Source organism: Strongylocentrotus purpuratus, unplaced genomic scaffold (assembly GCF_000002235.5).
Source record: "Strongylocentrotus purpuratus isolate Spur 01 unplaced genomic scaffold, Spur_5.0 spur5_scaffold_5, whole genome shotgun sequence".
Lineage (NCBI taxonomy): Eukaryota > Metazoa > Echinodermata > Echinoidea > Camarodonta > Strongylocentrotidae > Strongylocentrotus > Strongylocentrotus purpuratus.
The window spans coordinates 24,670,938-24,688,216 of record NW_022145611.1 but is presented as its reverse complement, the minus strand read 5'-3'; the positions used below and the strand labels follow the sequence as shown (position 1 = coordinate 24,688,216).

The following is a 17,279-nucleotide window of genomic DNA, read 5'->3' as shown; positions in this document are numbered from 1 at the left end:
ACTTCAAGCATTTTAGCTTATCTTTTTGATTGATTTAGTTCAGAGGAGTTTAAACAAATTATGTCAGCTCCAATTCTATGGGATTACCTCTAGTTACAGTTTTGGCACCCGAGGGCAGAGAGTATATTGCATTTTAAAACCACCATCGCCACTTTAGCCGGCCGCAAACAAAAAGGTGTTAAGAGACGAAGGATTATACCTGTACATTTTCTAGGTCTAGGGTATTCCATCACACGATACCTTCATGTTGTTTTCATCGAAGACATCTAGGCCCTGTAGCCCTGTACCGGCATCGGGAGGTATTATTACCTTGTGTTGAAACATGAACTTGATATTGAAGGAGATCCTTCCAGGGATGTACATTGTCAGATAAATGACGATATCAATTTATTTGGATCATGTATGTAAGACAGAATGAGGTTAAGAGTTATCTTATATCAAAGACTCTTTGAGAGGAAGATGAAGGATGAGTGTGATAGGTTAATATCTACTGTTGATGAGGTGTTCTCCTTTGCAAGTCATGAACAAAAATATTTTCCTGATGGTTAGCGGTGTTGTAGTACACTAGTGTGGCCGTATGTTTGTCAGTCAAATTCAGGCTCTAAACATGTGTTTTATTTGAACGTTTTGCATTTGAGATAATGCAGAGAGAGAGAGAAAAAAAAAGGGAATGTTAACACATGTACATGTTTATACAAAAGGGTTAAAGACAGGGATAAATTTCATTTAGTATTAGAGAGTGAGTGGGTGGCACATAATGTGCATGTACATGTATGTATGTAGATAGAGAGCGAGAGAGAGAGTGAGTGAGACATAGCGAAAGAGAGAGGAAGGATGCTGCAGAGAGAAAGAGAGATTTTAGAGAAAGAGACGAAAGATGCACAGAAACTGTAACTGACTACTTGAGAAACAATGTCAGACATGTTCAAAGTTATGCAAGGAGACATCTCTTTGTAAAACGACCCTATCAAACAGGACAAGCCGACAGAGTTCCCATAATATCCAGTCTACTAAAGAAGCAAAGGAGCACCTCCCCTCACATTCTCAAAATAAACACTCTATAAGAGAAAAAAGAGTGCCACTTAAACTTGTTGATGTGTTGGTGGAAAGATATTTTTTCATTTTTCTCATTTTTTCTGCTATAGGACACTTTCTATAACAATTCTGGTTTCTATTGCCTTTGTTCTTCGCTGGCATGCTGCATATGTTGTGGAAATTCCTGGAAAGTACATATTTACATCACTTTCACACGATGGTGGTCGAACGTCCTTTTTGAAAAAGGACACTTTCATATGATCATTGCAGTGCTCACTGGCCATTTACAGTTCTATCATAGCCCTTGTAATCTATAAGACTGACATGTTGTCAATATTTCATGAGAAGTTCAATACTAGGGCCCTGTATTATAGAGAGTTACGATTGATTCAAATCAATCGCAATCTTTTTAAAAACTGGCCTCTGATTTGATAGTCCCTTGATATCGATCTGTGAGAATAGATGATGTATTTATGATTATGCTTTGCTAATTGATATGAAAACAACCATTCAACCATTCAAATGTACTTCATACTTTTTTTTGTCAGTGTCTTAATATAAAAGCTACTTGAAACATTCCTGTAGTGAATGATTATAATATGATGATTAGATAGTCGCCAGCAATGCATGAGCACATCTGGGATAACATAAAAGGGGATGGGGCTCATTTGCAAGCAATTTCTGACAAGCGAAAAAGGGGGTATCACAATTTTTAGGTGTAAATGTATTATTACAATATTTCAACACCAACAACAGCTAAAAAAAAAAAATTATGTGCCATTTTTTCTGGTCTGAAAACAAGTCACATTTTGCTTTGGTGTCCTTTAATACATGTGCCATAGGGGTACCGGCTGATGGTGCTACACCCTTAAATCCATTGCTGCCCCATTATAGTCACACCTTAGTCATAATATTACACTGACTATCAGGATTTCACCTTGAAATGCCTCTTGTGCAGTTGTCAAACCCATTCTTTGTATCTATAGGTAAATGTAAATGTATACAGTATAGCAAATGGGCCTGAAGGCACAGGTGACAGATCAACTCATGGAATTAGCGCCCAGGCTATATATACATGTACAAAACACTCATCCATAGTCGTATCTACTCAGTAAGATTGTACCTTTTAGTGTGCCTGCGGTGCCTGATATATATTACAGCTTCTATATGTACAGGGGATTTAGATATTGTACAGCGATCACATCACATCCTTATTTTTTTTCACACTTTGCTATCAAATACACACATGTAGCGGTGAAATAAGAACAACTATGTGTTGTATTATGTTCAGGTACATACATCAATTGGCAAATATTTTATAGGGGATAGAATTGAGTTCATTTCAGAGAGTTTTAAAGGATAAATTCAATTTTGTTCTAAACTATCTTTTTTTTAACACTGTACACTAAGTGATGATTAATTCATATTAAAAATCCCAGGGTTCTGGGTTCTTCAATGCTCTTTGAAAACTTCACTTTCAATTTCATTAGAACAATGTTTTAAAAGATCATGAAAACAAAGAAAACAGTTTTACTATGTGTTTGCAGTATAGACAGTTTTTGGGGATTTTCTCTTCATCATGTAGTATATAAAAACTGATACCAAAACTCTCTAGTAAATTTCCTGTTTCTTCCTGATCCCAGGTTCCCAAATATCACAGATTGAAACTGAAGCAATTATTAATAGTCATAGAGTAAACAAACGATACAATTTTATGATAAGAATATAGTAAGGACCTTTATACCTTGTACCCTCTTGTAGAAAGATGTATGAGCAGTATTAAACAATTTGAGGTGTAGGTGCATGTTGGTGTATTGTATGTATGAGCAGCATTTTTTCAAAAACAAAAATCGAGGTGTAAATGTATGTTGGTAATGGTATGTTTTGCAGGTCTCCGCCGATTTCAAGCCGGGGGGGGGGGGGGGGGGGGGGAACTTAGACTTTCAGATTATCATTTATTGTACATCTAGCATTGACCTCACTACCTTAGCAGCATTTTTCTCTCATCTCTAAATAATGTTCTGGAGTACCTTTAAGCAAGATTGGGTAACTAATACTTCTCAGATTTAGAATTGAAATGCAAGGAAAACTTGTTTTTTTACGTCAATATTATAAAGTTTTCTGCGGAAGGGGGCATTGCCCCCGGACCCCCATTTAATCTTCCTCTTTTGGGGAATTTCTCTGTCACATCCCTGTTTCATATATGACAAGAGCTCATATCCACTTCTTGCACTGTTTTTGAATGGATCTGCAGATGTCTTTATATTAATATATTACATGATTTTAAACTTAAAATAAATGTCACTACAATTGTCAATATTTTTACCCTTGCGTTTTGAATAACTCTCTTTTACTGATAGTTCTTAATTCTCATGTTCAATTAGTTTGTAATGTATTTGATCAGGATTGATATTGAAAAACAACACTCACTTTTTGTTTTAATTGGGAAAAGCTTATATCGCCTCAGAAATGGTCATTAACTATTTGCAGAAGTTTCTGGTTAGGCTACATTTTGTTTGGTTTATACTTCCGTATAGTCGCCTATTGCATGTAACATTTTGTATGATTGAACTAATTTTTTGTCGTGCAATTAAATTTTGAATTTCCAATGTTTATGTCTTTGGTGTACAGTGGTGTGGAGCATGGAGATAGAGTCCTCTCAGTTGGCCAACAAGAGAAGGAGAAGGAAGAGACAAGAGATATTGAGATGAATGAAGAAAAGACCTTCACTCCTCCTCGTCATGCCAACATTACCAACGACTTCCCTCTTTATCTGGCTGGCTGCAACTGTAAGTCACCTAAATATTTGTATTAATTTGTTATGAACTTCAAAATTCAGTGTAAAGTTCAGAAGTTATGACTATTTTCATCATAGCTTGGATGAAACTGCGGTGATATTGATATGTTTTTTGTATCCTAAGTTAGAAAGTCCTTTATCAATACAACTGTTATTCATATTATTATTATCACCATCATTATTTTCAATATTATGAGTAAAGATAATTTTTATTATAGATAGTTTTATTGTGCTAGATAATTTTTTTGGACATGTTGAATATTCAAATTTTTATGTAGAGAAATATGAGGAAAAAAATGACAAAAATTGTTTCCAATGGATAGCTGATACATGTACATGTATGCTTGGAACTTTCCATAATTTGTTCAAAATATACTGTATATACATACTCATATATAAAACTTCAGAGTTGATTTGCAAGATACATCATTTGCTTGGCTAGGTGTCCAGTCAACTTCCTGTGCTGTTCCATCATAGTACCCTTGGTTCCATCAGCTCTCACAATGAATTTCCTGTTCATTTATTACCATTTATCAATGCAATGTGAGATAATGTGCCTTTGACATTTTCCCTAACAATTGGGCAGTGCCTGGAGCAGACAATCCCTAATATTCTTTGTTATGAACCTCATGGAAAATTTAGTATGAAACCCTGACAAATGTCATCTAACTTTTTTTTTTAGGTCAGTAGGAAAGTGATGTGTAAATGTTTTGATTATTATCACATTGTATCTCATATGAACAGCTTCACAAGCAGTGGAAGAGAAGCTGGCTTACTTGGCACCTACTGCTGGCGATGTCATGATTGAACTAGGTAAATGTCCAAAATTCTTCACCTTTATATCCAGTCTGTACTAGTTTGGCCAAGGGAGATTAGACCACCCAGGGTGTTCACTGACAGGTGGCTATCTCATCAACTCAGCTGTCAATTAACATAGCAAAAAGAGGATTATGGGGGACCAAAGGTCACCGATTATAGGCATTGTTTTCTATACAGAGGGAGCAAGTAGCTACAAGTAGTACAGTGGGGCTTTAACTCTTCCCTACCTCAAACCCCTCTTCTGCTCTCCCTCTTCCCTTTCTCTGCTTCTTATACCCCCTCCTCTGCCCCTTCTCTCACTATGAAAATGACTGACAAAGAAAGCGGACAAAATATACAGTTCCTCAGGTAGACAAAGGAACATCCCTTCACTGCTATTATGTACAAATTTGTAGAACAGTTGTCACACGCATATTCACCTTTTTACATAATAGCAGTGAAGGGATGGTCCTTTGTCTACCCGAGGAACTGTATATTTTGTCCGCTTTCTTTGTCCGACATGTTCATAGTGTCTATCCCTCCTCTATCCTGCCTCTACCATTATTTTACCCTTATACACCTCCTCTACCCTTCTTTTATCTTGATACCCCTCCTCTAGCCCTCTTTCACCCCTATACCCCTCCTATACCCCTCCTATACCCCTCTTCTAACTCTCCTCTAACTCACTTTACCCCCTCCCCTGTCTCCATCTACCCCTCCTCTGCTACTCCTGTACCTCTCCTCTGTCCTTCCTCTTCCTCTCCTCTTATCTTCTCTGCTACCCCAATACCCATCCTCCTCCCCTCCACCCCCTTGAAGCTGTAAGTGTTATGGCCATTGCACTTGACTCATTTGAATCTTGTTATTCTTCCCCACCCTTACCTCACCCCCTTCCTGAAGCAGTGTATACTGTAGCCATAGCACTTGACCCATTTGAGTCTTGGAATTTCCTGTTGCCTTCCTCTTAATGTATAGCTGTTTACTTTTTACTGTAAGAAAAAAGGGGTAGGCTGTCTTTTCATAGAGGTATAAGTCTGTCAGCTGAAAACAAAATGAACTTCTTGAATTTCCTCCTAGTTGTGTTTCTTTGGAATAATCTTTTAATCCTAATACTGTATCATGATTTAGGAACACATGTAAATATCAACCCTAATCAGTGAAATTTGAATCATTGTAATAACTATTTATGAGAGAAGGCTTAAGTTGCCTTTTCATACAGATTTCAGCTTATAAAGTACATCTATAGTAGCAGTATTTCTTATTTTCTCTAAATAAATCCGTGAAGAGAAGAGAACACCACTTTTAAATGTTCACTTATATTGTATGGTTTTGTTTTATGTATTATTTCATCATGTCATTTTGTAGTAATATTGTACAGTTCAGCCCTTGAGCTGCGATGCATAATTCTGAATTCAAAAATATTGATACAAAAAATACACCATTGTTATTTCATCTGTGATGTACATTTGATAAGACAGGTTGAAGAGCACTTCTCTCTGCAATGTTTGTTTTTTATCAATCATTTTCTATTTATGTCAACATTGTTAGATCCCTCAGACAGCCAGAGGATGGACCTTACCAGCGAGTTCAAGGAATTCAATGAATCTGACAGCTTTGTGCCCTTTGACCCCTTCGCACCCCTACCGCCCAGCCAAGCCAAGGAGAGTGTCCCTCAGAGCAACAACGAGACTGTCATGAATGTTCAGGTACAGTCAACAAAATCATTTCCCTAGCCAAGGAGGCTGGAAACTTATTTAGAACAGGGCCTAGAGGCAATGTCCCTAGATTCAGAAGGGCTACCTCAAATTAACAATTTGGACCGAGTTGTGTTGGTTAAAAAACCCGGCTCTGACCAGGTCTTTTGAATGATGACGTTAAAGGTCAATCCCCAGAGGTAAATAATCATATCTGATTGATACAAGTCTGTAAAAAACAAACTATGCACACACATGATAATCATAGCCAAGATTTTCTTTCATGCGTGTACCTTTCAGTATAGATTTTGCAATCACTTTGTACATACCTAAAACTTGGCATGTGTAGGTTAAAAAGATGGCTAGAATTTCATACCACAGTTCATTCTCCAATAAATGATATTAGTATTTAATTATGTACATGTATGGTGCATCAGCCCCAACCAGTTTTCAGCCAGAGAATAATAAGCAAATATCGATTGTGAAAGTAGGATTGCACTTGCAGTTTAGGCATGTCCACATATCAATATATAATTTGTTACTTATGAGATATTATTTTAGGCATGCCCTCTTGACGATATACTTAACAATTGACCACTATTGGATACCAAGTGATAATTCTTTCTGCTAGAATCTTCCTTCCTGATACTACCTTAATATCTATATATCCATATATAAACCAAATGAAGAGTGTCCCAGTATTTAATCAACCAACTGTGCATTTCACTGTAATGTATTCCTGGATGATGGAAGCGACAAGTGACTATGTACAAGAAGAGATTGAAGCATGCTTACCATTTAAAATTTATATAAAGACAAGAAATTGCAGTCTTTTACAACTGGCAGTCTTTATTTAAAAACAGGTTCTATGAGTATAGAATTCAGTGAAAAATGCAACATAAAAACTGTTCATCGGAAACAAGACAATGTATATTCTATAACCAGGTGGTTGCTAAAACAGTATTGCCCTTTTAATGTTTGTTTCCTACATAGGATCCAGGAGTTCTGAAGACCCAGTATCTGTGTACCAACAATGATCCCCTGCTGCATGAGAAGAGACCAAACCTGGATACAGAGAAACTCCCTAACAATGATATGGTAAGAATCTAAGTTTTAAAATTTCATACAAGGCTTGTTGTTTTACCAATTTTCTTTGTAATACATGTACAGGTTTGTATTTTTAATAATGATTTAGATCTGGTTGCAATGAAGTGAAAATAAATGACATGTGCTCAATCATTTACCAATTTAATAAAAAGATCTATGATTGTTGCAGTAGTGGTAATATGTACCACAAGACAATAAGACATCAGTGATGATAATAATTTGTTTAAAGTGGAAAGAAAGGACATTGAAAGATGACATTATTGATTTTGTTTGATAGGTTGCCAAGCAACAGATTCCATGTGATGAGCTAGCCATGAGGGCACCATACATTCCTATGGGTGAGGACTTTGACCTGTCAACGGACCCTCTTCTTGGGGATATGGATCCCTTTACTAGCGAGACTTGGATGCCAGTCGATCCTTTTGGGACAGGTTCAATGTGAGTACTTGTGAACCATATACGATACATGGAATATGAACTTAGATTTAATGAATAGATTTCAAACCAGCTTAAGTGAGTGAAAACCATTTGGTAATCAATATAAACAATTTGAGATTATGAGCTATTTTCTCTGGCAACATTATAGGAGACGATATTGATCTAGATTTGATCTTGCTCCTGACTGACTTTAGTAACAACAAACAAATTATTTTAAGAAAAATAAATCTAGTTTTGATTGCTCAAATAGTGTTAATATTTTGACAAATTTGGTAAAGGGGGTCTACAGATTTTGAGATATATGTTTTCTTTGAAATGCATCTGTTGTCATCTGTTCTTCTGGTCATATGAGAAATTGTCTTTGAAGCCAAGTTTAAGTCTTATATAATATCCTATGCATATGATTCAGAGATATTGTGTTCTCATAAGAGTCATTTTATGATCGTTTCATTACAAACAGTGATAAGAACCTAAGGCAAATGGAAGACAATGGCATGGAATACTCCGCATCTCAGAGCAGTAGCTGCCGTACATCACCCTTCAACCCATCTCTCATGTCATCTGGCAGCCCTATGGAGTCTTGTAACAGCAGTCTGAGTGGAAGCGTACCCAACCTCTACTTCCCCAACTCCTCCCCCAGCACCCCTCATCACAACCCTCTTCTCCTCTCTCCGGCCATGTCCCCCCACAGTTGTGCTCCTACGCCGATGCTGCACTCACCCATGAACCCCAACCTGCTGTCTCCACTAGGCCAAGCCCCTCATCAAGACGATAGACTCTTTGCATCACCCCTCCCATCCCCTGCTCCCATCCAGCAACCCTTGGGTGTGTACATCCCGTACCCGCCCATGTCATCCTACCAGCAGGTGTCTCCTTGCCCTCAGAGCATCATGTCACCTCCTCAACAGAGGTGTCAAACCAACCTGCACTCCCCGACCCTCAAACGGAAGCTGGAGCCCCCAGACTGTGGTGACTGTCCTCCTAGAAGCAAGATAAGTCGATCAGATGGCTTGCTAGGGATGCTTGGGATGAGGAATGGCAGAGGAGGAGATGATGACAGGGTCACCTATGTCAAGAGAGAGCCAGATCCAGAACTTGACAGATCAGTCACAGGTAATAGTACTTCTCAGTCAGAACAATTGCAAATTTCATTTGTGAGTAATCGAATACTAATATATGAATTCCAAAGTTTCATAGGCAGCAAGGAAACTTTTTGGGGGGACAAAGTCTTAAAATAGGACTTCAGATGCTATTTGGTTCTAGGTTAGGATTAGTGGGATCTAAAAAGTTAAGATGCCATAAAGTATTTGTGAAAAATTTGAGAAGACTTCATAAAATGTCAGTAGAAGTACATTTAGATGATTGGAATTCAATTTGATTAAACTGACAAATCAATCCTTATTTTAACATCTTCCACAGTGCAGTTAATATTGTCAGTTTTATCATCTAAATTATCTTTGATTATTAGGTGAGAGCCCTTACATAGACACAGGCACCCAAGGTGGCAAGCAGCAGCAGCAGCAGAGGGATAGCAGCATGGATCTACTATCAGCACTCCTTCATAAGGTGGATAAAGACAATGTCAATCCATTCAGACATTCACAGTTACTGCAGATAGTCGCTCAAAGGGTAAGTGTCTGTCTTATCTAGGACATTTATATCATATCTCTCTCTGTACATCAGCTTGTGATAGCCAGATGGGTGCTGACTAAAATCATTCTGCTTGGTCAATTCCCTTTTGGCTCTGAAGAGGCAATATCTTGTCAAAATATGCTCTCTTTTGAAACATCTGAAAGTTTGATGAATACATGGGACTAAGGCTGAAAAGCATATACAGAACTCCTTATTATTTTTACTTTTATTATAGAGGGACTAGAAAAGATATGTTTATTCCAGGAGGTCGCAGGAGAAAGAGAATATACCATTCTATTTCAGATGTAACTTAATGCACAGCTTGATTTATTATAGCTGTAATGAAATGGTTGAACAGGTATGAACTTAAAACGTTTTCTAGCTCTTTTAGCATTGAGTGATCAAAAGATGTTTATTAGGAGTATATTTATAGATGATTTTATTCTTGCTTCTGACTTAATTGATTTCATTCTTAAAAAATTGCAGGTCTCTGGAAATGGCCCTTCCAAAACTGGCAACACTCCACTGCATGCGAGCACGGCATCCCTGCCGCCATCCATCATGACCCAGGGCCAGGCAGAGGCACCACCAAGCCAAGGCAGAAAGAGCAGTATCACCCAGCTCTTAGGGCGTGATGTGATGCCCTTAGGAGCAGTCCTACCCCTCATCACCAACCTGGATGCAGAGGTGAATGCTCCATTGCCTAATACCAACAGGCTGCTGCAGGGGGAAGACCTCCTACAAGCCCTTGACCTAACGGCCCCGTACTGACCCTCACTCACCCCTGTTAAAACAGGGACAGAGAGAGGCCAAAGGTTATACCCAAGTCATGTCATGCTTGAAAAGTGAATCATTGATATCCAGAAAAGCTTTCCATAAAGACTTATTGTCTTTTATAGGCGATCTGCTATATAAAGAAAAAAGAAAAACTGTCGTCATGCCTTGATGTACATGCTTCAAATTCCCGAAACTTGCTCAAAGATATGCTACACGTTCTCCATCGTGGAGGAAAAAAAGACAGGATTAATGATGGGATTTTTGTGTATCTCCCTTTTTAATTCTTTTTAATTGATAATGTACATAAAGGAAAGTAGCAGTGAAGTACATGTTAAAGTGAAGGTGGATCATATATATTTGAAATATCTGTGTATGAGTATTGAACCTTGCAGCCAGTGACAAGTATTTTAGATGATGTGCACAAAACAAAAAATGATGCCCTATAAATGCACAAATGTGATTGATGTTTATCGGTGTTGGCACATTATGTATAATGGCTTTTGATTGTGTGTTCTACAGCTTTAAAAGGTATCTCTGAAGCCTAAACCATGAATAAGACTGCTAAATTGTACTTGGGCACTTGACTGCAAATAGAGACAATATTTTGCTGCTATATATATTCTTACAATGTATGTTCTTTGGTGTATATTATACCTATACATGTACATGTAGGCATATTTAAACCTTTTATCCTGCAGTATATATTGCTAGGCTATTGTTGCACCTCTATTTTACAACATGTAGCTGCAACCTTATTATAATTTTTCATTTCAATTTATTTTTGAATTTTTTAAAATATTTTGTATTGGAAGGGGGTTGAGGGGGTCCCACAAGCCAATTTTATTTTACTTTTTTAGTTTCTAAGATCAGTTAACTATTTAAGGATTAAAAAGAACAAATGCTTGTATGCATTGTTTCCAAATTATGCTTTCCTGATGACACATAGATCTGACATTGTAATTCTGATCTACCGGTGATCCAAGGAATAAATTGCAGCTGTAGATATTTGCTTTCTTGTCAAAACATTGGATATCATGCACTTGTTATATATACCAAAAATAGAAATTTGTTTAAGAAATGAATTTTGTATAGAAAATGATTTATATTATATTTTCACCCGACAGTGTTTCTTGTTTAGTCCAAATTACTTGTTTATAAATCACTGTGATGTAAAGTAGTTCATTACTTCAATTCACTTTACTTTACTATAGGTATTTCTTCTCAAAATGTACACACTTTGTGTAGCTATATTTTGGTACGCAAGGGAAATTTGGGGAAAGGATTTAGTTTACAGCGAAGAATCCATAAATTGTATATTTCTTCACCAGATGATTTCAAAGAGTGAAGGAAATTATTTTCCTTCATTATGTTATCTTGGGGAAGAAGCATGGAGGGGTCTAATACAATTATGTATACAAACTTAAATATATTCTTGATACAATAGATAGAGGTTGAAAAACAACTTCATAATTTTGTACACAAAAGTATTTTTCTCCATTTGTTTGTTCTGTTTCGTTATCTGTGTGTGTGTGTGTGTGTTGTGTGTCTTTGCCGATAATGGAACTCATTGTGGTGTTAAAAAGGACAAAATTCAGATTACTCCTACATGTTGTGTTTAAACAACAACTCATGTGTATCATGTTAAGAACATAATGTCCAGAGTTATTTATTTTATTTCTCGTGGGAAGTAAATGATGTATTTTATATTATGGGTGTCATCAGGCACAAATGACACGTTTTTTGCCAAAACTGATATACTTTTTTCAAAATACATAACCTTGAAATAATTGATTGATAATAGATGTACAATATTTTCCATCTAGTTAAATTCCACTTTTTATGCATAAATGACATTGAGAGGGGTATCTGCTGTCATCCAATTTTATTTTATTTTTAATAAATATTGTGAGACACAAATATGACTGTGTTGTCAGCATTTTGGCTTCTCATTGATTCTCAGCAGTCAAACAGTCCTCAATCCATATACATTATTACACAGATGTAAATTCATAGGTATAGCTGTTAAAGCTGCAATTAACTAGGCCCTAATTGTGCTTTGCCATTCACTTATACAGTGAAAATCTACAATAGACTTTCATAGACAACTCTATAAAACTCTCAATATCTGCTATATTTTTGTGAAAAGAAGATAAAACAGATCATGGATTCTTGTGTAATTCTATCTCTGTAAATACATTGCTGTATACTATTTGCTACCTATTGTGATAAAGTAGTGTGTTCATCTATGTTATTGATGTCAATATTGTATGGATGTGTTAACTCTGAAACTGAAGGAAATAGTTAACACCATGTAATGGGTGTGATAAGTACGTGTAGTTGTTTACTGGCTAATCAAAATTGTACTTCAATTTACGTGAGAGTGTAAGTTTACTTCAGTGTGTTTCACTAAATCCCCCTTTCACATTATGTGAATCACATGACATGGCTTTAAATATATATGATGTATATGTGTGTATATTCTTTTGCGGAAAAGTATAAGGCAAGTTTGAGTGTTACATATTGTGGTTGCATGGGGGGCACTCCACATATGGTCAAAGCAAACAATTCCATGATGAATCATTAAGTTCAATTGGAGATTGAAATACAGTATAAGTGTCGTTTTCTTATGTCCAAGCTTGCTCATATCGTTGCTTGAAATTGGAGAAGCGTTTGAATATTACTCAAAATATCAAGCAAGTCGATTTGAAATGCAATGGTAGTTGGGGAAATTTTAGGAATTTGGTATCACTATTGTTTGGCACTCCTTATAGTTTTAATGTTTTTTCTCAAAATGATGATACATATAGTAGTATTTGTTGTGTGGGAAAACACACTAGTATCACATTGGATATGTACATTTAAGGTGGTGTAGATTAAGTTATCTAGATCACTGCATAGTATCTGTGTATGTAACATCTCATTTTACCTAGCTATGGTATAGAGTATAGACTGTTTTGAGTGAAAGTATCATTTTTTGGCTTGATTAACAAATTTTGAATTTGTTGAAATGAATTGCCCATTACTACATCACAAAATTAAAAGAAGCATACAAGGGTCTAGAAAGGAATGAGGTTGTAGGGTGTAGGAGGAATGGTTATGTATTTTATTCAAAATTGTACATAATTATATGAATGGGAATTTGGGCATATTTTTTTTTTTGTCAGCTGTGTTTGTGTAAGTGTGTGTTGTTTGCTGAATATACTCTAGAAATAACTTTTCATGAATCAAAAGATATACAAGCAAGAACATGTCTTAAGAAAAGAAAATGCTTTCATTATTACTTTGGCAGGCTGCTAGCTCATGTAAATTGCAGTTGATTTGCTTGAACATGTATACATCAGATTTATTAACCCTTAGTTGTTTTTGTTTTTTAATTGTAAGATATTGAAATAAAATCTTTCACATGAATAGATAAAGCAGAGTGGAATAATAGGGAAATTGGTGTGAAGCTGAAAAGCAAAACATACAAAATTTTATCTTGGATTTGCAGCACAAATAATTATATGATATTGGATGGCTTTGGGTGTGATACAAGAACATATAAAGCCATACAATATTATTATTATTATCTATATCAGGCTGACTAGCGAAATAACAAAATCAAGCAATATTGTATCAACAGTTGAAGTTCCCGGATGACAGAGCAATACAAACCTAATATTGATCTGTGAACCGGGCACTGCACTAAAGATATTAAATAGACTGATTTATTGTACCACTTGGAAGCCTTATACAGATAATAATGCAATTTATTAGGTAGCTGTTGACTTGCGTTATTTTACAAACTATACGGTGATGGGCTGTTAATACAACAGTGTGTATGTAAGATCATGTGTATGATACATGGTGTATGTTATAATATCTAAAATGATATTGGCACAATTTGCTTGCTGTACATTGGTAAATATTTGCATGGGATCTGCATAAGTTCTGTCAAACTATTCAAGCAGTTACAAAATATGAGTGAGGGAAGTACTCTTTTTTTTCTCCTTTTTTAAAATAAAGAAATGGCATTAGAAACATCAGTGGTGTTTGCCTGCAGGCTGCATAGAACGGAATGCTAGGGCTGTCTCTAGTGTTACAGGCTGCTTGCAGTGGGAATGGTACCGGTATTGAATATCTTTTATGATATGCCATTATTTAATTATTTGCAACAATATTAAACTTGTCCCTTTTATTTTTTCCAATTTGACAGTGTAGCTAAAATTTAAATCATCCCTACATCTTGCTGTACTTGTACATTGTACGTTTATATGTAAAGAAAAAGAAAGAAACATAAATTATGTTTGAATATTATGTAGTGTTCAGATCATGTTTGCTCAATCTATCTTAATATATAAGCTTTTTTGTTATTTCTAAATGACCTTGGATTGATTTAATGTAATAGTCTTGCCAAGTACTAACAGGGAGGGGGTAATGTGTATTCCTTTATTATATTTGCTGCACTGAGAATTATTCTTAGAATGTGTTTTTTTTCAAGAGAATATTTAAAATGATAGATGTCTTCTTTCCATTATTTGTATAAAAAAAATATTAACCATAATCCATAATAAGGTACTTTATGATGCTTATGAAATGTCTGAAATAATTATTATCTTAATGTTACTCTTTTGTGTACAACTCCTTATCATATTAGTTGAAAAGAGGGGAAAACAGTTGATACAACTCATTTTTAAATCATTTATGAACAGATATATGTAATGGACAGATATATGTAATAGAAGGACAGAAAGAAGACTCCATTAATAGCAAATTTTTAAAAAAAAATATTATGTGCTCCATCAGTTCAACTGATTTTAGAAATCAGTTAACTAATGATAATTATACCCAAAGTTGGGTTAATATCTGAGGGCAATTATGTAACAAAAGTGTACCTGACAAGTAATTGTGAAGATATACAATAAACGTAGGTAAAGAACAAATGTCCTAAGTTTTCAAGATGTGTTTTACCAATATATATTGCTGCTTTATTATAGCTTACTTTCTGAAATATCTCTTTTTTAAAAAAATCATTATTGTTATTTGATTTGATGGCAAGAAAAAAACAACTCAGTAATGCTCAATCGCTTTTAATGTTTTATTGAGTTTGGCATACAATGCATTTAGTTACAGGGTTGTTATGTAGACACTGGGATTATAGAGACTCCCAATACGGTCCTTATGTTTACTCTCCTCTATAAAGTTTAAGGAAACCCCACCCCAAAAAACTTTAGTTATTCTGAGAGATTTATTCTATTATTGCCTATCAAACTACACCAAAGTGTATATAAGAGAGTCTAAATCAAGATATCCTTGGCATAATGTAAAGTTTGTCAGCACGACATGGGCATTGCCATTTTCTTGATAATGTGATGTACTATGCAAAGTTGTTTATCAAGTTAAGGTACATTTGCCTGGTACGTCACATTATCAAAGAAATGGCTGTGCCCGCCTTGTCATGCTAAAAGGCATTACATCATGCCAAGAATATCTTCATGTATATATCTCTTGTACACTTTTGTAAGGAATATTAGACATCAAAAGGCAAGAATAAATCTCGTCTGTCAGCTTACCTACACTTATTGTTGGGGCGAGGTTATTTTGAAGGATGTTGATCAATGGTTTGTTATTAAGATAACACATGGCCATTTTATTTTGTTTTCTAGTTCCTTTTTATATTGGAGTTTTTAGAGATACATAATAATCACAATTTAAAGTTTAGTTTTCTTTCCGCCATATTTTTATGTCATTTGGTCATTTTAGCCCCATGAAAAGAAAGAAATATCTTGAAAATTTTCTTTATTTTAATGGAGAGAATAGATGTATTGAAATAATTTTTGAGGAAGGATTTTCAAACCAAAAATGTAAGTGTTTCATTGTTACTTCAAATAATTCCTCTTTTGATATCAATGATTATTCTGACATTATTCATCTATGCCCACTATTCACCATGTTTGATATACAAGAGGAGTTTTACAACCAAAAAATTTCTTCATGCAATTCTTTGAATTCATAATTTCTACAAGTTTTGACATATATGTAATATGATTGTGGCGCATAGCAATATAGGCAGTTAAGATATGGTCCTTATCTTTGTACGTTTAGATTTTTATGAAACTTTTCAGGATATTAATTGATAATCAGAGTTTTAAACCAAACAATGAAATCACTCCATTCACAAGGTAATGTGATGTGATAGGTTAGTTCACATACATATTTAAGTTCAAAGTGTGTCTCTACCACAATGAATATTGATGACAATATACACATACATGTATGTAACCTTGCATTTTGGCTATTGAAATACAGTCATATGTGAACAGGTAAATTCACTGCGATCTTTGGGTCCATGCATACATAAATTTGAATACACATGTGATTGAGCCTATTCACCATGCATGCCCCATGGAATGAAATCTAGTGGAGAGTGTACAAATAATTAAAAGTCAATAATACCCTCTTCTTCTGATTCAATTTGTTTGTATACCCGATCAATGTTCACCACTCACACCAAATAAAAAGGTTTTGTTGTGATCTGTCCTCAATTAATTTGAATGGTAATGGATATTTGTAATCGTTGTTCTTTTAAAAGTCTGGGTTTGAATAAACATAGGAACAAACATTAATTGAATAGAGAGAAGGAGAGAGAGAATGAGAGAGTGAGAGAGCGAGTGGGAGAGAGGGAGATCGAGAAAGAGGGCTGCCATACCTGTTTACTAATGTATTCAAATGTTATGCATAATTCTTGAACAACAGTTGCTCTTGAATCGTAAGGTTGCTAGGTGTATTCAAATGTTATGCATACTTGCCTGACATAACAAACTAATGTGTGACAGGGGGAGAGAGAGGTAGAGAGGGAGAGAGAAAGAGAAAGAGGGCTGCCATCACTATGAACATGACTGAAAAAGAAAGCGGACAAAATATACAGTTCCTCAGGTAGACAAAGGAACATCCCTTCACTGCTATTATGTAAAAATGTGTGGAACAGGTGTGACATGCATATTCACCTTTTTACATAATAG

The 17,279-nt window shown here is 35.5% G+C and overlaps 1 protein-coding gene across 1 annotated transcript in view; it reads left to right on the top strand.

The window, feature by feature from the left end:
• LOC577801 (hypoxia-inducible factor 1-alpha) overlaps positions 1-16,806 on the top strand; it is a 37,962-nt gene extending 21,156 nt beyond the window's left edge. Inside the window, exons 8-15 of the mRNA XM_030998718.1 lie at positions 3,667-3,824; positions 4,577-4,645; positions 6,179-6,336; positions 7,318-7,422; positions 7,709-7,869; positions 8,330-8,982; positions 9,338-9,498; positions 9,988-16,806. Coding sequence (XP_030854578.1) covers positions 3,667-3,824; positions 4,577-4,645; positions 6,179-6,336; positions 7,318-7,422; positions 7,709-7,869; positions 8,330-8,982; positions 9,338-9,498; positions 9,988-10,272 — 1,750 coding nt within the window. The 3' untranslated portion in view covers positions 10,273-16,806. The remainder of the gene's footprint in view (positions 1-3,666; positions 3,825-4,576; positions 4,646-6,178; positions 6,337-7,317; positions 7,423-7,708; positions 7,870-8,329; positions 8,983-9,337; positions 9,499-9,987) is intronic.
• Positions 16,807-17,279: the final 473 nt, after the last annotated feature.